General features: G+C 39.4%; 1 protein-coding gene across 1 annotated transcript in view; it reads left to right on the top strand.

Moving 5' to 3' along the window:
- The first annotated feature begins 480 nt into the window (after nt 1–480).
- Nucleotides 481–24,216, top strand: part of dmxl2 (Dmx-like 2) — a 91,176-nt gene continuing 67,440 nt past the window's right edge. Inside the window, exons 1-11 of the mRNA XM_069910554.1 lie at nt 481–507; nt 2,832–2,957; nt 6,064–6,135; nt 9,554–9,632; nt 11,208–11,349; nt 14,494–14,560; nt 14,753–14,919; nt 16,488–16,671; nt 18,842–19,013; nt 20,614–20,820; nt 23,170–23,432. Of these exons, the coding sequence (XP_069766655.1) occupies nt 481–507; nt 2,832–2,957; nt 6,064–6,135; nt 9,554–9,632; nt 11,208–11,349; nt 14,494–14,560; nt 14,753–14,919; nt 16,488–16,671; nt 18,842–19,013; nt 20,614–20,820; nt 23,170–23,432 (1,506 nt within the window). The remainder of the gene's footprint in view (nt 508–2,831; nt 2,958–6,063; nt 6,136–9,553; nt 9,633–11,207; nt 11,350–14,493; nt 14,561–14,752; nt 14,920–16,487; nt 16,672–18,841; nt 19,014–20,613; nt 20,821–23,169; nt 23,433–24,216) is intronic.

Raw genomic sequence — 24,216 nt, 5'->3', positions numbered from 1 at the left:
CACATAGTTGTTGATGTAAAGTAAGCAGAGCAGGGGGCTAAAAATGCAGTACTTATAGAGATTGTGGAGGAGATGTTCATGCCAATCCTCACTGATTGAGATTAGGAGGTGAGGAAATCCATGATCCAATTTCACATAGGATATTGAGTCCCAATTCTTGGATTTTGCTGATCATTTTTGAGGGGATGATGGTGTTAAATGCTGACCTGTAGTCAATAAAGACCATTCTGATGAATACATCTTTACTGTGCAGGTGTCCCAGAGCTTTGTGTAGAGGCAGGGAGATGATATCTGCCATAGATCTGTTGCTATGATAGGTGATCTGGAATCTATCCATGTCGCTGCTCGGGCAGGAGCTGATATGCTTCAATACCAGCCTTTCAGAGCACTTTATCATTGTTACCTAAGTGCTACTAGTCAGTCATTAAGGTAAGTTACCATCCTCTTCTTCGGTACACCTGTTTGAAAAAGGTGGGTACCATGCCCAGCCGGAGTGAGAGATTGAAGGTATCCGTGAATGGTAAGTTGGTCAGCACAGATTTTTAAGACTCAGCCACGTACTCAGTCCGAGTCGGATGCTTTCCTCGGAAGTGTTTTTAAACTATTCTTCCAGTATGAGTGCAGTGCAGCAGAGCAAATGAAAGAGTGGAGCTGTTATTTTCTCTAGAAGTGCTACACCAACTGTGCTGTTCTTTGGTTGATGTTTCCAGCCACGATGTGAGAAATGTAAAATTTTTGAAGCTTTGCTGATCCATATGTTTTTGGAGTGCCCCAATTTAGAGAGATTTTGGAAATAATTTTTCAGACTTTATCAGTGATTTTTTTTTTAAGATTGATATAGAACCTTGTCCGTTAATTGCTTTGTTCGGTTTTTCATGTGAGCCAGATATACTTCTGTCTGCATCTCAGGAGAAAGTTTTAGCCTTTACCATGCTGACAGCCAGACGAACAATTTTATTGAAATGGAAAGATTACTCTTCATCTACCCACAAAGAGTGGGTATATGATGTAATGTCCTATTTAAGCTCGGAGAAAATTAGATGCAACATTAAAGATAAAAAGTTTCAATTTATAAAGATCTGAGGCCCATTCATAGAATATAATCACGATTGGAAGAATTAAGAAATTTGAATGTTCTGGAGATTCTCCATCCAGTGTCTGGAAATTGCCAACAGATCTACAATTTACTTTTTTTTAAACAAACTTGATTAGAGAAAAAAGTTGAGAACCACTGAATTAGGGTCATTTTGTCCTTACAATTTCTCAGTTCTATCCATACTGACTCTACATTTCCTGATTCTATGTCACCCCTCGCAAGGGACTGAATTTTCTAGGATAGAGGCTGCTTTCAAGACTCTGCCTCTTATAGGTGTCTTTAATGGGAATGGGCATCATGACGGCGCTAGCTGAGTTTATAAACTAGTCCTGTGCATTGACAGTCCCAGGCCAGACAGAGATGCAATTGGTCAGAATGCAAGAGTGATGACATACCAACTCTCCTCAAACTTGTCACAAAGTATAGCCGCTGGCAAACCTTCCTCATGATTGCATCGAATGGAGTCCCAGGATAGATTGTAAAGAGAGCTTTTGGCATATTGGCCTTCATAAATCAAAGTACAGAGTATAGGAGTTGGGGTGTTATGGTAAAATTATACAAGAGTATTGTGTGTAGTTTTGCTCATCTAACTACAGGAAAGATATCAATAAGATTGAAAGAGTGTGGAGGAGATTTACTAGGATGTTGACTGGACTTTAGGAACCGATGTACAGAGAAAGATTAAATAGGGATTTTTTTTTAACTGGAGCGTAGAAGAATGAGGGATGATTTGATGGAGGTATTTAAAATTACGAAGGGGTAGAGACAAGTCAACGTAGGTCGGCTTTTTCCACTGAGGGTGGGTGAGATACGAACCAGAAGACATGGGTTAAGGGTGAAAGTTTAGGGGGAACATAAGGGAGAACTTCCTCACACTGAGAGTGGCAGAGGTGTGGAAAGAACTGCCAGGAGATGTGAATGTAAGCTTAATTTTAACATTTAAGAAGAATTTGGACAAGTACATGGATGGGAGGGCTATGGAGTAGCTGTAGGTCAGTGGAAATAGGCAGAAAAAACTAGGCAGACTAGAAGGGCCAAAGGCCCTGTTTCTGTGATGTAATATTCTATCCTTGTATGTTAAGGAACTGAGAAATGCTGGCAAAGGTTCTAACCCCCATTATACAGACAAGATGATCCTAATTGTCTCACTTTTGGCACTTACAGGCTTCATCTCCTCTTGCCCCCTCTAGCATCAAAGTGCTCTTTTTATGAATTAGGTCAAGTTTAAACAATAAGTCAGAGTTCAGAATGTTCAGCATCTTAGATATTCACTGATACAGTAGGAAACAAAATTAAGATGAGGCAAAACAAGAGTCTGAATCCAGAAAGTCAATAATAAATAATGATTATTGAAGAACAATGGAAGTAAGAAATAATTTGTAGGTAGAAAAATAAAGTAAAAATTTGGAAAGAAATAAATCTAAAATATTTAAATTTGAATAAGATTGAGAGAAATGCAGGAAAAATACTGTTTTTACTTGTGAGCAACATTATTGGAGATTCATTGGAGTCTGTGTGCCTGCTCAAGAGAGCAGACATTGAATATATTCATAACATTTTTTAAATGTGTATACTTTTTTCATATTTTGTGGTTGGTGTGATTTGCTGACATAGAATGGTAAATCTTGACTTTTAACTTTATGGCAATTTACTTTTTTAAAATATAATTTATTTCCTACCTTGATTATGTGAAAATGTGATTAGTTAATTGAATCTCATGATTTCTGTCTGACAGGCATATGCTTCAGGATGTGACATTGTCATTCTTGGAAGTGACTTTGAATGTGTTCAGATCATCCCCGGTGCTAAACATGGAAACATCCAAGTTGGCTGCGTGGAATGTTCCCTTCAACAAGGCCGGGTAAAATATTTTTATTTGAATAATCCCAGTAATACATTGGTAGGTTTATGTCAACTTTTGAAATTGAATATTCTACTTTACCTGGCATATGCATTTTGCACTATACTTAGGATGACTAAAATAGTTTTTAGACAGTAGTTATTTATAACTTTTTCAAATTTGATAATTTTCTGATTTGTGCAACATCTGATAAAAATGAAATACTGTAGTTAACTCCTAGATTTTGGGGGGGAGAAAGCTTGCTTGACTCGTCCTGGAGGATGTGTGAAATTCAGCTAAATTAAGTTTGCATTAAGTCATGACTGTTCAAACTGAAGGTCACCTAGCAGATAGGCTTAACCCCAAGTAAGAATCATTTTATTTTTGGCTATTTAGACTGAGTAAAGAATCTGAGCTTTGAGCAAACCAAGTTGGATAATAGCTTTCTATATGAAAGTGCCAATACATTAAACATAATGTACAGTCTTTGTCTGCTATAAGGCAGATAAAGAGTCACCGCGTGCCCATACAATAAGAGGAGAAGCAAAAGAGAGTCCCTTCAGCGACACTGAGTCCCTTCAGCGACACTGAGTAGCCGCACAGACTCCTATTCAAACCATTGTCAACCTGAGCTCCAGATCCAAACTTCCAATGTGATCAGGAAGCCTTCAGCATCTGAAGCCATTCTGGTGCCCTTCTTGCTCTTAACACATTCTCAAATCCAGGTTCCAATGCCTGGTTCCCTTGAGCAAGTCTTCATTGTCCTGTATGGGTCCTTTGACCACATTGTCAGTAGCCCTCAGCCTGTGTGAGTCCTAGGACTGCAGGTTGCCAGCAGTCAGTGTGGGTCCTTCAACCACTAAGCCCCTCATGGGTCTGCTGCTGTGGTCACTGCCCTGCAGGGTCGTCTTCAATGCTTCTCCTTCTCAACAGGAGGTGTTCTCCCCCTTTCTGGTGCCTGTTCTGGTTTGTTGCTCCCCAGGAGTCTGCAATCCATTGTGGTATGCTGCCCAACACAGGTGACGCCAACTTGGGTATTCCCCGTGGTTGCAGGATTTTTTTTAAAAAATGAACTGTTGGCTTCTTTAATGGACTCTTTAAAATTGAATAGTAAATGATCATTTCTTCCATGGTGGGTTGACTTTCAGACCGTCCATTTAAGTTCTGTCATCTTGGAGCTACCTTTACTGCAGGCTTTACCGCCCTAAACATCCATATTCGCACCCATGAGAATCCCATTCGTCTCATTTCCCTACCTCCCACCCATATTTTCTTGTGCCTTCTGCAACTTGTTCTCTTTCACATGTACCTATCAACTCTTCCTTGATTCTTTTCACCATTAATCTATATTACAGGCTGATTTTCAGGAAACAATTAACTTTAGAATGTAGGAGGGAACTGGAGTACCTGGCAGAAATTACTCAGCCTGCTGGGAATACTTGCTAGTTGGTGAGTTGATGTCTGTGCTTCAACCTAAGCAGATGTGGTGATTCTTGTCAGTAATCTGGTGAGCAACATAATTTGTCATAAAATGTAGGGCACCCTGCCAGATTCCTACTGCTCAGAGCATGGAATGGTACTCTGTTATCTTGAATACCAGATTCATGACATGACCACGTTGAGGAGGTTCAATTGAAGCTCATTATCTTATTGAAATCCCCTTCGATGTCAGCATGCTATTTAATATGTATTCTTCAGATAATGCCTTCCACCAGTTGTTGTCTCCTAACCAGTCATGTGGCTGCCTTCAGTGTGACTGAAGAACCTAGACAGAGGATCCTATTCATTTTTTAAAATGATTGGTTGAATATGTAAATATACTACAAGTTAAGCAAGAATGATATGCTCTCCACTGGCCACCGTGGCAGAGGTGCACCAAAGAAAAGGTTCAAGGACTGCCTAAAGAAATTTCTTGGTGCCTGCCACATTGACCACTGATAGTGGTCTGATATCGCCTCAAACCGTGCATCTTGGCGCCTCACAGTTTGGCGGGCAGCAACCTCCTTTAAAGAAGACCGCAGAGCCCACCTCACTGACAAAAGGCAAAGGAGGAAAAACCCAACACCCAACCCCAACCCACCAATTTTCCCCTGCAGCCGCTGCAACCGTGTCTGCCTGTCCCGCATCGGACTTGTCAGCCACAAACGAGCCTGCAGCTGACGTGGACTTTTACCCCCTCCATAAATCTTCGTCCGCGAAGCCAAGCCAAAGAAAGCAAGAATGATATGCGTCATAGAAGAATACAGCACAGAGCAGGCCCTTTGGTCAACTTGTCCATGCTGACCAAGTTGGCATTCTGGACCATTCCCATTTGCCTGCATTAGGTCCATTGCATCATTCTGCAGCTGAAGGAACCACACAGGCAGTAGGCTGAAGAAGCTATGGAGTTGGCAGACTGCTGAAGACTAGCTCGAGACTGACTGAGGGGGTGCCAGGTATCTGAAACCGGATGCGAGAGGGTGATGGTTTGGATCTGGAGCTATGGTTTGGACTGGACTCTGTGAGGCAGCGGGAGCGTTTGGGTGAATCCACGGACACTTGGTGATTCTGGGGGGGGGGGAGATATTTTTGGTTCTCTTTCTCTGATTGTAAGAGGTGCTTCAGGCAATTTCTGCTGATGGCGAATCTGTCTGCCTTACAACAGGCAAAAGCAATTTTATGTGATATGACACTTTTTATTGCATGACAATAAATTGAATCATGAACCTTAAACACTTCCTTTCTATACACAAGTCCAAATTTCTTTTGAATGTCATAATTGTAGCCACTTCTACAGCTTTCTTTGGCAGCTTGTTTTGGATTTGGACTACCCTTTGTGCGAAAATGTTGGCCCTTGCGTCCTCTTGTATCTTTTCCTTCTCACCTTAAACCTATGGCCTTCAGTTATAGAATCATCTGCCCTGGGGAAAGACTAGGGACATTCACTATCTATACCTTGGATGATTATATACACCTCTCAGTTTTTAACCCTCAGCCTATTGTGCTTCAGAGAATAGAGACAGCCTCTACCTACAACTCAAATTATTGAAATTGTATTTCCAGGACTTTATGTGCTTGTTTCTATTCTATCCAGGTGACCAATTGTCCATGCAATGAATAAATCATTTTAAAATTGTGTAATTTATAGATTGCTGCATCTTATGGGAACACTGTCTGCATTTTTGAGCCTGTACCATTAAGGCATTGCAAAAGAAAACTTGTGAGTATTGTCATGCATTTCAGCTATTCTTTGAAAATATTGTTAAATGAATTTTTAATTTTCTTAAAGGGTAATATTAGAGTTTTTGTCATCTTAAGCTTTGGTTCCTCATTATTTATAATATTTTAAATAAAGTAAAGTAGAATTTACATTAAAAAAATTGTGATAATCATAAACTAGTATGTGGTATCAATATATTGGAATAATATATTGATATTCAATTTATATTACTCCAAAAAACATTTTTCTACATATTTAGATACCATTATAAGTTATCTTATAGACAAGCCACAATTATCTTGATGAAATATTTCTAAATGAAATATTTAACTCTTGTTTCAAATTGTGCAACTACTTTTCAACAAATAATAGTGAAGTGGACATCAAGGAATATGAGGTTCACACAGGGAAGTGACAGGTAAAAAATCAGCTGTGATCTTATTGAGTGACAGAACATGGAATAGGCCACATGGATTCCTTCGGCTCTCTTTTTATTTCCTAACTAGTTGGACTAATTTCAGAGACAGAAGCAGATAATATATTTTCAGACTTGTGGTGTATCAATAATGATCAAACTTGAAATGCTGAGTTCTGAATCTTTGACAGACACACAGGTAAGGCCCCTCAACTCTTCCTCCTTTACATTCCCGACTACTTTGGTGCTGCTTCATGCACACGTGCTCAGTTCGTCGACTACATCCACTTTGCTGCCAACTTCTATCCTGACCTCAAATTCACTTGGTCCAAAACTCTCCCTTTCCTCGATTTCTCTTGGCAGATCTTCTACAAACCCAAGTCCCACAGCTATCTCAACAACCTCTTCACGCCCTGTTCCCTGTAAGGATTCCATTCCCTTCTCTCAATTCCTCGGTCTCCAAAGCATCTGCTCCCTAAACAAAGTCGTCCATGCCAGATCATCAAAGATGTCCATCTCCTTCGAACAAAGTAGCTTTCCCTCTACGACCATCAACTCCGCCTTCACCTGCATATCCTCCATTACCCACACTTCTACTCTGGCCCCCTCAGCCTCCATGTGCCACAAGGACAGGATTCCTCTGGTTCTCGTCTACAACCCCACCAGCTGCAGAGTCCAACATCTCATCCTCCTCTGCCATTTCCATCATATACTATGTAATCCCACCACTAGATACATATTCCACGCTCCTCCCCTCTCTGCCTTCTGCAGGGACCAGTCCCTCCGTGACTCCCTTGTCCACTCCTCCCTTCCCATCAATTGTCCCTTTGGCACTTAACGCTGTGGCCGCAGGAGATCATTTGCATCTACCCTCCCACATCCTCCCTCACTACCATTTTGGAGCCCCAAATGTTCCTTCCAAGTGAAGCAACATTTCACTTGTGAATCTGCAGGGTTATTACTGCATCCGGTGCTCCTATTGTGGTCTCTTCTGCATTGGAGAAACTGGGATGTTGCTTTGTTGAGCACTTGGGCTCTTGGCAATAGTGTGGATTGCCCAGTGGCCACCCATTTCAATACCCTCTCCCATTCCCTTGTTGGCATGTTTGTCCATGCACTGTCAGACTTAAGACCACTTGTAAATTGGAGGAACAACACCTTATCCTCTGTCTGAGCACCTTTTAACCAAATGGCATGAACTTCAACTTCTCTGGTTTCCATTAAAATCCCTCCCCCTTATTGCTTTTCCCCAGCGCTCTGCCTCTGTATCTGCTTCTCAGTCTGTCCTTTTCCCTCTGACTCCTTTAATGGGGCCAAAGTCAATTTTCTCCTCTCTTATCATATTCAGTTCATACTTTTTGTGGGCCTGGCTCCTCCCCTGCCACTCTTCTTTATTCAGATGCATTGCTGTTCTTTGCTTATTCCTTGAAGAAGGGCTCAGACTCGAAACATTTTTACCTCCTATGAACGCTGTGAGACCAGCTGAGTTTCTCCAGCATTTCTGTGTGTTTTATCTGATTCTTTGTCAGTTATAGAGTGAATTGTTACTGTTGCAGATCCAATAGAAATGGACTCCAAAATTCACATGGAAGCAAACTTGAATATTCCTCAATTACAGGAAAATATTCCCTGAAATGTGCTGCTCTTGCCAAAATCTCTCCATTTAGAATTTCTTTAACTGTTGTTTTTATGGTTGCCATGTTGATAATTTATTGTGCAGGTTGTACTTTCTGCAGTGTTATTTTGCATAATAACACTTCCACTGTCAGCACAGGTGAGTAATTACAGTTGAATACTTGCCAGCTTACTTATCAATTTTGAATTGAAGCTAGCTTCTGTTTATATATTAAAGAAATGTGAATATTCCAGGTAAGATCACCACTAATTTGCTGCTCTAAAATGATGATTATTTAGAAGTTCCAAAGCATTCTGAGTTGTATTTTATGGAAGCCAACCAAGTTCAAATATATTCAAAATATAGCATGAAATTACAGAAAGGCTGAGCTCATTTTTAAAAAAAAAAAACCTCTTCCTGAAGTTAATACCGTTTTGAATATCAGTCCACCACCTGTCATGATAATGAATATGTATGAGATGTGTATGAGAGAGATAAGAACACAAGCAGGAGAACAAAGGAAACGGGAGAATAAAGCCACTGGGAAGTTTACCTGATAAAACTAGTGTTTAATGTTTCATTAACTTCACATTTCGGGCCACAAATGTGACACCACCCACTTTCTAAATGCCTTTGTACAACTTTATGAAGGTGCAAGATAAAAAGAAGTCTTTTCTTTATGGCAACTCGAAAGTAATTCTAATCCCAGTTGTTATGAGGTTTCTGAGTGAATATTCTCTAATCTGATGTGAATTTTAGCCTGACGGTCTGTCTCGTGGAGAAAGAGGAAAAATGAATCTTTCAGTTATGACTGCCAGATGGTGAAACAGCTCTGCTGTTCATTGTGCTTCTGCCATCTTTTGACATGTCTGCATTGTACTGTTGAAACTGTGGAGAAAAATTCCAGATAATAAGTTTGTCATCTGTTCTTCAAATAACTGAAGTGAAAAATGACGTCTGAATCTTAAACGTGTGTTCAGTTTGCCTAATTCCAAAATGGCTAATGATTGAGACTGATCTTTTTAAAAACAAAAGTGACTTAACTTTGTAAATAGATTCCACTTTAGAACCTGTGCGTGACTTCAGTATCTAGGAAATTGGCCCAATCCTTGCCCAATTATTGGTTGTGACAGATTATGACACTGTGATCACTGCTAAATTGCACAGCGTTAACTTCTGAGCTGATAGCTGTGAGTGTGAAATACAACTTCATCATTACTATGTTCCACAGTTAAAGGCTATCAAAGAATAGCAGTAAGTTGGGAGCTTGTGTATTCACAAATACATACTGTATATGGAATTGACAACCTAGGATTAACAGTGGTGATGGAGCAGGAATTAAAACTGTTCTGAACTATTTTGTTTTAAAATATTATCTCAAACTACAGGTCTTAAACTATCAGTGGCAAAAAAAGGGGCAGTTTTTTCTTCAGTCTGTGGCATACAACTTGGCTTGGGATCCACAAGGTAACTGAACCTCTATGATAACATTCAAGTGATCATAATAATATCATTCTTAAAAATAATCTTGTCTATTTTTAACTGAACATGAAAATATTTTCTAATATTTTTCCAAGTTGTGTTGAGTTTATTTTAATGATTTATAATACAGTACAACCCCTGTTGTCCAGAATTCAAGCATCCAGCAAAAAGAAATTGTGGAAAATAAATTATTTTAAAAAAAAAATACTGAAGTTTAAAATTGGTGCGCCTTGCAATCTCAAGCAACAGGCAAATACACATATCCGGGATCTACCCATCCCCTTAGGTGTCAGATACGAGGGGTTTTACTGTATTGTTCTTTAACTGTTGTGGTTTAAAATGTTTTGCCATTTTAGAAATAATGTAATTTTCATTTTATTAATGTAAGACTAGAAGGATCTTTTTGTGCTTTATGTGCACAGATATAGATGCACAAATTATAGAGCAAGGGCACATCAGAGGTATTTTATTTGGTAATTTAGAGTATATCTGGTTTGTAGATCTTGGTCTCAAATCCAAGTACAGTAAAACTCTGATAATCCGGACCAGCATATTTTCTCAACTATTAGATGTTATTCCTTCTTCATACTCCCAACACTTTGTTGTACACACCACACGTTTTCCCAATTAATTTGAATTTAAAGAGCACGAGAAGCTGAATCCTGGTGAATTTAAAGGCGATGAGAAATAAAACAGTGAATTTTGATTTGTGTTTCAACCTCAAAACAAGCTGAAATGTACAAGCATTTCTGTCTCCAGTTCCAGCTGTACCCCATGCTGCATTCTTGAGGCCTGCTTCTGCTGTACATCCTACTTGCACTTTGAATCTTCATCTCACACTATGGACTATGAATGAACCAAACCATCGCTTGAATACTGGATTATTTGAGTTTTACTGTATTTAAAATTTACTGTATTTGGAATTGTTTTCCCAAACAGGAGCACATATGGGCCTAGGTTTGTCTTGGAATGTCAAAATTTCAATAAATTTAAATAAATTCAATAAAAGTGCAAAGCTAATCCTTAAAAATATATAACTGGCTAATTTATCAACACATAGCCCCTGTTAGAAACATCCTGGTAAATTTATTAAATTTAGACATACAGCATGGTAACAAGCCCTTTTGACACATGAGCCAATGCCCCCCACTTGCACCCAATTGACCTACAACCCCCGGTATGTTTTGAAGGGTGTGAGGAAACCAGAACATGCAGAGTAAACACGTAGATATGGGGAGAATGCACTCACCCCAAGGACAGCTCAGGATTTGAACCCTGCTCCAGGTTGCTGGCGTTGGAACAGCATTGCGCTAACTGTTCTGCCCTCCTGTCATGGCATAAATTTTCACATTCTTTAAAACCAGCAATTCTGGATCTCAAGGCCTTTGACAGACCAGGTTCTACTAGGTGTGCAGTAATTCAGTTATCAGATTGAGTCAGTCCTCACAATTGTCATGAACACAAGATTCCTTTCCAAATCTGCTTATTTCTACTTAAGAATATTGTAACCAATTCATTTAAGTTTGTTTTGATTGGATTTTATTCCTTTTTCCTGTCTAGGTAATCAGTTATTGACAGCTACAGATCATCTACAATTATGGTCACCTCCCTCACATGACATTCTTGAGGAAGAAAGTAGCCAAGATGATGAATACAAAGTACAGCCAGATTTAAATGATTGGAAATGTAACTGGCAGTGCATGTAAGTGCCAAACTAACATGCTAATTGTTAAGTTTAAATCTTCATTTGTTGACTTACTGTACATTTATTTAAGCTGGACTATTTGAAAATAAAAGGCACCCACTTTAGTTATTTTTCTTTCTGTAGTTCTAATACAGGTACACCATCCTTTATCCGGAACCCTTGGGGGACAGTGTGTTCCGAATTTCGGAAAGCCAGATTTAAACCCACCTGAATTGTGCTGCTGCATCCACCCTCACCTCCTTACGGTCGTGCTGGCGTCCCCGTCCCCCCCGCGAGCCCAACCAACTCGCGGTGCCAGTCCCCTGCCCACCCGACTCGCACTGATGGGATTTTGGAGCTTTCCGGATTTTAGATCTCCGGATAAAGGATCGTGTACCCGTACCCTGTTTTGTACGAATACTTCCTTCTCAGTGTTTGACTAAAGATTTTTATTTTATGAAGTTTATGGTTGAAAACTTGGAGAAAGGGTGTTATTACTTAGCAATTGCTAGATACTGTCTCCATTCCTCGAACTAAGGTTTTTGTATTTCGTGTGATTAAGAAAGTGGAAACTGACTTAAAATTGAGCCCTGGTTTTTGGTAAGATTAGATGAGTAACTTTCCTCCACACGCTGCTTATTCATTTTCAAGAGATCAGTCATGGTAGGTGTTTTAAGGAGAATTTCATCAAAAATGAAACAAAAACTGAACATGCTGGAAACATTCAGCAGATCAAGTTCAAGATTCAATTTATTGTCTTTGTACTAAAACAGTGCTGTATCACATGAAATTGCTTCTGCCTGCTGTCAGGCAGAGAGATTCGCCATCGGCAGAAATTGCCTTGAGTGCCTCTTCCAATCAGAGAAAGAGAAGCAAACGAGAGCCCTCAAGTCACGGAGTGTCCATAGATTCACTTCCACAACCTCGGCAGCCAGACAGAGTCCTGTCCAAACCATTGGCAATCTGAGCTCCAGATCTGAACCCTTCGGCACCCCCTTGCATCCCGGTTCCAATACCTGATACCCCTTCAGCCAGTTTTGAGCCAGTCTGCAGCCTGGTGCGAGTCTTCCAGCAGCAGTCTCCTGCAGCCCACTGCATAAATTGGCCTTTCAGCCACAGAGCCCCCTCACTGGTCTGCTGCCGTGATCACTGTCCTGTGAATCGTTTCCTCTGCTTCTCCTTCTCAGGCAAGGGATGGTCTCCCCATTTTCTGCGCTAGTCCTCTGCTCCCCTGGTGTCTGCAACATCTCGTGGTTGCTACTAATCAGAGGTGCTGCCATCTTGGGCGCAGACCCCGTGGTCGCGGGATTTTAAATAAAACTGCCATTGGCTCCTTTAACGGGCCATTCAAAGGCTATATGGAGCTGACGGCAGTTGACTGGGCATTTGGACCACACTGGTGTGCTACATCTCCGCTCCCCGTGAGTCCACAGTGCCATCATTTTCATGCCTTTATTAGTTAATACACAATCTGTGAAAAGGGAAACAGAGTTAATGTTTGTGATTGAAGACCTTTCTTCAGAATTGTTTGTCAGCACTTAAATTTTTTAAAATTTACATCAATTGGGAGTGTGGGTGGATAAAGAGTGTAGTAGTTGTGTAAGAATGGGTAGTTTTCAAAAACTACTTCAAATATTTGGAATAGAACCGTAATAAAATTATCCAAAATAGAAAATCTAGCCAGGTTATAATAATTAACATACTGGTTTAATTATATTTTTTTCTATACCTCTGTTTTTACTTGAACAAAACAAGGCTTGCTTGATGGTGGACAGATGGGATTGGTGAGATCGGGGACCTGGTAAATGTATGGGGTGATTAACAGGTGGAGGATCATAGGGAGGGGTTATTTGTTAAGAATTGTGTGTGTGAGAGGACTTAAGTAGATCAAAAGGAGGGAGAAAGAGACAGATTGGGAGCAGGTTACCTGAAATTGGAGAATTATGCCGTTGGATTGCAGGCTGCCCAGAGAGATGGTGGTGCTGGTTTTCTATCCTGTATTTGGCAATGAAGAAGGCCAATAACAGACAGGCTGATGTGGGAATAGGTAGGGAAATTAGTTGCTTGTAACAAGGAACTGCAGATGACCATGACAGAGAGTGCAGGTGTCTGGCAAAGCAGTCGTCTAGTCCGTGTTTAGTCTCACTGATGTCAAGAAGCCCAGGATAGTCAACAACTTAATTACATGAACATTTACTTCTCAGGTTTCTAGTATTGTTGCTCTTTTACCTCTTGCTCTCTTTCTGATTCCTCTCCCAGGCCATGTAAAACATCCTCCTTTCCAGCTCAGCCCACCGTTACCTACTTTCTCCTCCCCTACCTACTCTGTCTGCCTATCATCCTCCTATTGTCCTCCATCTCCTACCCCGTTGCTCCCATCTGCTTGTAATATCTACCTTATTTGACCCAATCTTTTCAAATTCCATAATCTACAGCTGTTTGTCTCCATTTATCACCCCCAGCTTCTGTCACTATTGGAAAATTGTCTCCCTTCATTCCCTCCCCCACCTGCCTCTTCTCTGCCTTTCAGCCTCTCCTAACCTGCACTTGCCTTTTGCTTGCCAGCTCTTACCTCATCCCTCCCCCTCATCTCTTTGGCTAGCTCCCCCTTTACTCAGATGAACAGTTTCAATTGAAATGATGACTTTCCCTCCACAGATGCTGTCTGATCTGCACCCAAACTAAAAGAAAAAAATAGCTGAAACTAAGTCAAGAATTCCTTAATAAACTTAAGGAACAATAATTTGAATTGATCTGTAAAACCATGTTATGAAATGTTTGAAGCCAATAAATTACTTTTGAAATGTATTCACTCTGTAATGCAGGAACCACAGCAGGCAATTTGGACGCAGCAGGAACCAGTCAGGAGCAAATGATGATTACTGCATCAGCCCTTTTGAGCAGTATTTAAGTGATAAATATTGCCCAGGACATTTGGTTAATAATGGAGTTCTTCAAAATAATGCCAAGGGATTTTGTGTGCACCACCCCCTCCCTCACACCAATATGCTTTTTTAAAAAAAGCTTTACTATATTTGACATACTTGACTGTTGAACTAGATGTTAAATTACAAACCCATTGTGAAAAGAAGAATGCTGAGTTCATTGAAATACTAATTTGTTTGAATGTTCAACATTAAATTTTTTCGTTCTGTTACTTAGGACTGCAATTCCAATATATCTCATGAAGTGGTCTCCTGATGGAGAGTTCTTTGCAACAGCAGGAAAGGTAAGATATTGATAAATACAGGTCCCTTTAATTGAGCAGACGCATTGAGTTGGCACCTTTGGGGGGGTGGAGGGGGGGGGAGAATGTTCACCCAAAACTAATTAAACTATAGAAATAAGATTGCTAGCTGTAGTGGTGGATGAATTCTTATTTTTGTATATGTTTATGAATACACTTTGTTTTTCTGTGCAGGATGACTCCCTTCTGAAGGTATGGTATCAGACAACGAGCTGGAAATCTGCAGTTGTTGGTGGAGAAATTGCTGGAGAAAAAGTTGCCGACTTTTCCTTCATATATCTGGCTCATCCTCGGGCAGTAACAGGATTTTCATGGCGGAAGACCAGTAAATATATGCCGAGGTTAGAGCTGTGCTTGGATTCACTACTGTGCATTTATTTTGACACTAGCCTCTTTGCAAGTTCATCAATCTAAAGTATAAATCAACCCATTAAGTGGATGTTGTTTCAAAAGAGAACAGGATAGTAGAGAAATACACAAAAGTGCTGGAGAAACTCAGCTGGTCACACAGTAGCCAGAGAAAAAAGGCAATCCATGTTTTGGGCCTGAGCCTTTCGTCAGTAATTTGGGAGATGCTTGAATAAAAAAGGTTTGGGGGGGTGGGGAGGAGGAGAGGATGGAGGAAGGGGGAGGAGCACACACTAAAAAAAAATAAGAGATAATAGGTAAATTCAGGTGGAAGGGCAGAAAAGAAAGAAGCTGAGAATGATGGATGAGAGGGCTAAGAATGGTAGCTCAAAGAAAAAAGGGTTGGGGAGCTGGAGGGGAGGTAAAGGAGAGAGAGCAGAGGAAGGGATTAATGGAAATTGAAGGTCGATATTAATGACATCTGTTTGGAGACTGCTGAGATGGAATTCAAGGTATCGTTCTTCCAAATTGGGGGTGGTCTCGATTTGGCAGTACATAAGGTGGAGTTGAGTCAATGATCAAATCAGATCAGCCATGGTTTTATTAAATAGCGAAGCAGACTCGATGGGCTGGATGGCCTACTCCTGCTTCTATTTCTTATGTTCAGGATATAGTTGATCTTCAGATAAAACTTTATTTAAAAATGGCTGCAAATGAACATTCTGCGCCCATTATAATTCATCACCCTCATGTGAAGCCCAGTCCTGTGGGCTGGAGGGTTCAGGGTGAAAGTTCATGTCGGAAGCTTGATCATGTAGGTCACCGAGGCCAAGGCGGAGACTTATGTCAGGAGCTCTGTCCTGTAGGTCACCAGGGCTAAGATAGAGACCTGCATTAAGATTCCGTGCCAAAGTGGAGACCCACGTTTCCTTGATGGATGCCAGGTGTGCGTAGAATCGGCGGTTGACTGCGTAGATCTGGCAGAGGATGAGTGTAGGAGAAGTCCATGCCTCATCGTGGCATTTGATGTACAGAGCAGAGGTAGTGAGGGTCCGCTGGTACCTGCGTACCAACAATAGCCAGGGAGCCTGTCTGCATTTTGCTGTTGGCAGCAAGATCTAGCCCAGTGGTTCTCAACCTTTTTCTTTTCACTCCCATACCACTTTAAGTAATCCCTATGCCATAATTGGTTTGTGTTTAGTAAGGGATTGCTTAAGGTGGTATGGGAGTGGGAAGGGAAGGTTGAGAATCACTGCTCTAGACCCAAAGGTTACTGAAAAATTTTGCTTGCGAAAAATTGTCGTTGGCCCGTTTCCTTTATAGTTATGAAACCAAGCACATATCGAGTCAATTAGGTACAATTAAAACAGTGGTTTTCAAACTTTTTCTTTCCACACACATGCCATCTTAAGCAATCCCTTACTAATCACAGAGGACCAATGGCATAGGGAATACTTAAAGTGGTATGTGAGTGGAAAGATCTTACTGAAAAAATATTCTAAAAGTAGAATAAAATACTACATTTATTTCTTTTGCAATGATTTCATTACTTCCTTTGCAGAAGCTCTGTGTGCAATGTGCTGCTCACTTCATGTCAAGATGGTGTATGCCGGTTATGGGCTGAAACCTTATTGCCAGAAGACTGTCTATTTGGAGGACAAATGGCCGAGACTACAGTCAGTACATCAACCAGCAATATTTCTCATGGTGGAAGTCAGAAAGACAAAATCCAACATGCTCTTGAGGTGAATATTTCTAAATCCTTAAAATTGGAAAAAAGCTCAGAGTCGTATCCTAAATAATACAGGTGGTTAATTTGATCTGTATTAAATATATAATTAGTTTTTATTCTGTGCTTGACAGCTTAACTCTTCAGTAGAAGTTATCTATTTAACAGTGTATTAGAAAGAAATGCACCTATTTCCCCTAACATTTGAAATAAGTCTTTATGCAATTCCAGTGTGCTGTACTTTAGATCAGTGGTTTTCAAACTTTTTCTTTCCACTCACTTATCATCTTAAGTAATCCCTTACTAATCACAGGTGGAGTGGAAAGAAAAAGTTTGAAAGCCACTCCTCTAGATGAAGGTAGACAAACCTATTAAAGGCCCGTGCCATCAATATGTGCAAAGTTTACTCATTCTATTGATGTCTTTTTGGCATCGACAAAATAAATGTGTGTTTCCCTGTACAAGTTGGTATGCTTTTTGTTGGTAAATTTAATCCAGATATTGAGCTACAGCCTTCTTCCTTGGCTACTCTATACATTCTCAAAATTTGTTCTACTCTCAAAATTACAACGTTTTCAAATGTGAAATAAAATATTACACTCTGCGACACTAATCAATAAACACAACCATTCCAACCCATTACGTTTATAACCACAAATATTTTGTAGGTGCCAACAATAAAATTTTGAGAAAGAGAATACTTTGCATCCAATTTCAATGTTTGTTTTCTTCATAAGTACATTACATTGAGTTGCACAGACAGTTTCAGAATGTGAGCAAGCAGGTATATTTATTTCCTATAATTTCTCCATTTTCTGAGAATAATGGCTAAACATTGTTTTTTGGAATTCCCTGATCTTCCATATGACTGTTCACATAGTCCAAACCTGTTCTGTGAGAGGATCAAAGAGGGAAGGAGAAGGTAAATTAAAATTAAAAATTAAACCGAATGGATCTTGAATTAGATCAGCCATGATCGTATTGAATGGCAGAGCAGGCTCGATGGGCCATTTTTGGCCTACTCCTGTTCCTATTTCCTATATTCCTATGAATGAAGCAAGAGCATGCCTGTCCTTTAAGAGATGGGAATGTGTGGGGGTTTTGAGGGCAATCTGGTCCCTGGATCTTAATATGTAACTGAAGACTGGAAGTAGAATCTTTTGTTTATTCAATGTTGATGGTTACAACTTCAAACAATCAAAGCTGCTCCATCACTTGGTTCTGCAGCTTCATGTTTGTCAAGTTTTGCATATTTGTTTTAAATTTTGGAAATTTTTCTATATGATTAGGTTGTGAGAATTGAATCAGTGTGCTATGGATCCCATCACTGCTGAACCTTTGGAACTTTGATCAGTAGTTTGTGCACAGTATCACTCTGGGTTTCTTGATTAGGACGAGGATCAGGTAACTAATCCAGACAAGAAACCTGAGAAACTAAGATTTAAGTGACTCAAAGAGAAAGCCATCTTTATGATCTATCTTGAGTACATTTCTTAAATAGGTGGGTCAGGTCAGTGATTTATTCCTCAGATTCATTTGATTATTTTATGGATATTTACTTTGAATCCCTTTTACTTGGTCAGTAGTTCAGATGACTGTAGAATTTTTTTTGGAAAATGCAAAGGGGTCTGGATTTTGGATCACGTTGTATAACTTTTCTTAGCGTGGTTGATTCCATTTTGGATTGATCAATGACAACATGGCCATTGTGGCTTTTTCTGACAGGATTACGACGGCACTGAATATTTGCACTAGACATTTCCTGTGTACCTGGTTGTTGCACTCAAGGATTTGACAGTGTTGATTGCAAGTCAGGTGGAGTCATTTTTTTTGCAATTCTAAGTACGAAATATTGGAACACTTTGTTCTACATTTTAGCGGCAAAGTTCATAATTCCCAGTGGGGTTGTGTTTTATTTAAAATGATTGCTCTGTAATATTGTTAAACTATGCAAAGAGACCTTAAAGAAGGAGAACTTCCAAATGTCTATGTGAATAAAACAAAATTCAAACAATCGTATTTCTACTTGATCCTCTCCCAAGAAATGCAAGTGCAGGTTAGGTTCACCAAAGCCACAATTGCACAGATATTTGACCTGTTTAAGTAGGATTTGTATGTTTCATCGTACTCCCCTTGCACCTCACCCTTGCTAGTTCATTGGTTAACTGTATTAAGATCTTTTGCAGACGATTCATCATTTGAAGCATCTAAGTGGTCGTCGCAGATCTTCAGTCCTGAATGCCCACATAGAAGCTTTGCCAAGCCAGCTTGGATCGCATGAAGTTCACAGACAAATTTCACACTATGCTAATGCACTTTGCCACTTCCACATTGCGGCAAGCATTAATCCAAATACAGGTTGGAATCAATGGAACCACTAGTTACTTTTTCCATGTTAAAGTAATCTGACATATTTAAATTCAAATTGACAATTCAAAGGTAAAACTAATTTTGGTGAGGTTAGAATTTTACGGGGCTATTTTAAAACCCAGTTTGTGTGGGGGGAGAATTGAAAGTCGGGCGAGTTGGGGTTTTTTTACCCAATGGCACTAAATTCTCTTTGACTTGATGAAGCTGAGGCACTCGTTTCCATTTAGGTGGGAGCTTAATTTATTTAGCACTGTGTTTTGGGTGTGAATTCTGTCATTGTGGCATTTTCTGACAAACTTCTGCACTAAGTATTTGTGCGAGATGTTTCGTCTGTACCTTTGTAGCTGGAATTCAAGAATAGGTCAGAGGAAATGGAGCCAAAATCTTTTACAGGTATGGGCCAAACACCCAACATCCAGCTCATTCATGAATATATGCTGATTCAGTTGTGAAGGGTTCGGGGCCCAGTTCTTACCAGAAATCCACCAACAAAGTCTGATGCAGCAGATGAGTAAATATCTTTTTCTGTAAATTTCAGAGAGGACAGTAATGCTTTTAATCTCTTGCCCTGACCTTTTCCCTTCCTGATGATCAACATCTTTCAGATCCATCCCACCCCCCAATCCATGATGTTTGCCTTTTACCACCAGAAATCATCTCTCATCTCAATTCTCCCTTTACCCACTTCTAGTTTCTGTCTGCCAGCATTGATATATTTTCTAGTTTTGGCTGGAGCACAATTTTATACAATAACAAAACATCCTGGCACCACTTCCCATTGTCATTAAAGTGCTGCGATTATTTTAAACAGCTCTTGATGTTCCAAATAGTAAGGCTTTTTATTGCTGTGATTAAAGGTCTGGGGTTTTTTTGGGAAGTTGTTGAAATAACAATTGACGACTCCATATAATTCATTTCTGAAATCTGTGCCTATTTCTGTAAATAAGTTGTGGTGGGGAACCCATTAGAGTGTTGTAAATTCAGTTAGGCTTTGGATATGTGGTATATTATGTATATTGGCTTATCGTGGCAGAGTATCTGAATATCCACACAATATCATGTAATAGAGGTGAATGAGGTGGAGAAATTCCTCAAGCCGAGATTTTCTACTTGCAGCAAAGAGCCAGGATAAAAGTGTCATTGGATGGTTCAGTTTTCACTTGAAATGCCTGATTGAAAGGAGTCAAAATACATGTGAAGCTAGAGTTCAAGGATAGGCCTGTGGAAATGAGCGAAAAAAAAATTTGTGGGTGTGGGCCAAACAACCATTGTCCAGCTGATTTGGATTTGGTAGCAAAGGGTTCAGACCCATTTCTGACCATAAAATTGCAAAATCATTCATGCAATATTTTGTGTATGTTGACTTAGTAATGAGAAATTAAAATGTGTTCAAGATGGGAATCTTAAGGTTATTTAAAATGCACTCTATAAAGATCTTTATTCTTGTCTTTCTTAAGATATTTTTAGTTTAAAAATGTTTTGATACAGCTGCATTTGGGCTTCAGTTTGATCTGATGCAAAATAATGATCTGATGGCGATGAATATATTTCTCAGTATATAAATGAGGAAGATAATTGTTATACACAGATATTCCACCAGCCCTAGCTGGAACAGCTTTTAACATTGAAGAGAGTGGTGGAAATTTTGTGGTTCATTGGCTGAACAACAAAGAGCTACATTTTACATCATCTATGGAAATGTTCATGGAGCACTTAAGGAAACTCACAGATCATGAGATGGAAGACGAGGTTGACATTGCCAGTCAGAATGGATTGAAAATGAAACTAGACACTGGTGAGCAAAACAAATTAAAGGTTTGCGTTGTACAGTATAAATAAGCACATTTTAATCTGCAGTAGGATTTGTTTAAAATAAACAATCTGTCAATTCTGTTTAGGCTTGGTCTATTTGCCCTTGCACTTGCTCAACAAACAAATTAAAGGAGGAACAAGCACGATAGATTTTTTTTTAATGATGTAAACAAATATTGAAACCATTTATATAATAAAAACAATAATTTCTATCAAATTTATTAAAGTTGTTTTCAGCCCTTCCACAATTTTTGTGGCTTTAGCTTCAAATGTTGTTTAGTCATAAATCATCTCATCATTAAAAGTATCCTCTACACAGCCACAGAATGCATAACCCAGAGTAATTATAATTGCTGAGAGTTCGGAGTGATTCTTTCAACTTCACTACAAACCTTAAGCATACTCAATTCGCCACATCTATCAGTCACTTATCACCTGTCTCTGTCAGCTAGGACCTGCACGTGTTTTTCTGCTTTTTTTGAATGAACACCCTCCATATTTAACTACTCTTAACGTGGAATATATCAGCATGTCCCAGTTGTATCCCATCACCCAACATATTTTGCAATACTTATTGATTAAGGCCTCCCTCATTTGTTATATCTGAAGGTAGCATGTTATCTACAGTGGGAGATGTTTAACATTCTCTAATCATAATTTTTTATGATTTTTGTTGTAGATTTCTGCTTCAATGGCTTCTGTTTGTAAGCTATTTAAGATGATTACAGTAAATTTGACTTGTATTGCATCCAACTCCCCTTTGATTCACAGGCTTTTTACAGACACTTCTCATAGACCCCATTCCCTCAACACAGATCTATCCCTGTCCCATTCTCTTTTCAGTTTATCCTGGCCAATGAATGCAGACACAGTGATTTGGTTCACTTTCAATTTCTGATCCAAGACGGGCACGGCAGTTAGTTTTGGATGTTACCTGAAAACTGATCTGCATGTGGTGAGACCATGGCAATGAATGGTTTATAGCTAAACCAGAGGCAAGGCTACTTTGCATGCTAACTTTCTTGAGAGAAGGTAATGCAGGTTTCACAGTGTAGGGTTTTAATGGGGTAGCCTACAGAAAAAGATGAGAGTTGCATAAGTGTTGTGGAAGTGACGGTGAACTCGGTTTGTATTTTTGTGGACCAAGTTGTGCGACCTTATCTGATGATGATGTTCCAAGTACCTCTGTCATACAAGTATTAGTTAACAAATATTGGATTTCTGGAACATGGCAGAGCTGAATTAAGATTTATGCAAAGCATTTGGTTTGTGATGCCCTCCCCGAAGCAGAACCCTGCAATCTGGACAAAGCTTTACTTAGAATCTTACACAAAACAAGAATGAAATGTAGTTTTCTCCCTTTGACCAAGTCTCAATGACCAATGTAACACCAGAGTGGGTGGTGAACTGGAATAAATGTTTATATCTTCAGCCTAGAAGAAGTCAGATGCATACATTCATTGGTAGTGGGACAGCAGCTTGACGGCCATTGCAGGTGCATTGATGTTTCTGATTTCAATTATACACTCCTGGTTAAAATTTTGATATGCCATACATTGTCCTTCATTGAGAGGGTATAAGACAATTAATTATTCTCTGATCACATTCAGCAGTTGTGGCTTGGATCCCTTTCTTCTCCTCCTCCCTCAACAAGTAGTTTTCATTGTAATAATGCATAACGCGTAGCAGATGCACAAAGGAGGATACTGTTAATCTATCTATGGCAACAACTGGTTTGTGCAGACCTTCAAATCGGAATAAAGTCCTTCATTATCTTTGCTCTTCATTATTTTTGCATATTAGTCCTTCTAGATTAATGCACCAAATAATAACCTGGGAAGCACAAAACACTTGTCGAGTTGAAATGCCCCAGAAGAAGTCAACTAGCCATTAACCAGTAAATATTTGATTATTCTATTAAATAACTTGAACGTCTGTTCATGCTGCTTAGTTTGCACCGAGTTCAGCAGTACAAATTGAAGAGCGTTCTATCAAATTGCAATAGAACCCAAATGTTGTCATTGTTGACCTAGTAGTCTGCTTGATTTGCAATGTAGCAATTCACAGCAGAAGTATGCTTCAGGCTGTTTTGATCACCAAATAAGAATCGATTATTTTGTACTTCATAAGGGATGTGATTCTAAAAATCAATGAAATATTGCATTTAATCAGAATTCACTTTCATTTACATTAGAAGTTTTATATATTAAGTGTTAAAATTCTTCTAATCCATCTGCAAATTGTGGAATGCACGAAAGCTCAAATTGTCAATAATTTGAAGGTTATTTGAAGATTTCTTTGAGTAAGACTGATTTATTTCAATTTGTCACAGAAACGGAAGAAACTTCAGAGAAAGGATCAGAGTATGAGAATGAAGAAGGTGAAGAAGAGGGAAGAATTAAAATACCTTCACTATCTTACGCTGGAGTTTCACTCCCCACCATTCTGTTGGATCGAAATATTGAAGCATTGCAAACTGAGTGGAACAAGAATGCTGATATGCTGTTTACAATCCATCCTATAGATGGATCATTTTTAGTGTGGCATGTGAAGTATTTAGATGAGTACCATCCAGGAATATTTAGACAAGTTCAGGTACAGACTAAATACCTTAAACGTATTTTAAATAGAAAACGGCTATATTTAAAAAAAAAGCGTTGAGATGAAACCTAATGTCATTTAGAAATTACGGTCAAATTTGGGTAGTGAGCTTGGCATCTGAATGCAATGAGGCATTCACTTAAGTAAATTATCTACAGCCGAAGAGTCAAAAAGTTTTGTTCCCTTTTAACATTTTTCACTTGAGTCAGGATCAAACACAAGAGATTATAAATCAATTTGAGATTGTAACCCCTCAAAAGGTTGTACAGTTCTGCAGTACAAAATCAGGCCCTATGGTCCAATTTGTCCATGCTGATCAAGCTCATCCTATTTGCCTGCATTTAGGCTAATGTCCTGCTAAATATTTCCTATCCATCTACTTGTGTCTGTGTTAAAGTTTTATCCACATGCAATAGGTGCATGCTGATATGGTCAGGGTGCCAATTCATTAGTTTTTTTTTTTGCTTTGTCCTAAAGCAGACTTTGTTTTAAATGTGGTGCCCACTGCAGCTTTCAGATGATATAAGGAGCTATAACCTGGAATATTTGCACTTATTTACCCTTGGGAAGTTATCATGGGTATTTTGTTCTATACACCTCACTGACAAAAGACAAAGGAGGAAAAACCCAACCCCAACCCACCAATTTTCCCCTGCAACCGTGTCTGCCTGTCCCGCATCGGACTTGTCAGCCACAAACGAGCCTGCAGCTGACATGGACATTACCCCTCCATAAATCTTCGTCCGCGAAGCCAAGCCAAAGTATAACAGTATACTTG

This window comes from Narcine bancroftii, chromosome 14, assembly GCF_036971445.1.
Source record: "Narcine bancroftii isolate sNarBan1 chromosome 14, sNarBan1.hap1, whole genome shotgun sequence".
NCBI lineage: Eukaryota > Metazoa > Chordata > Chondrichthyes > Torpediniformes > Narcinidae > Narcine > Narcine bancroftii.
The sequence above is the reverse complement of the archived record's forward strand: the minus strand, read 5'-3'. Positions and strand labels throughout refer to the sequence as shown.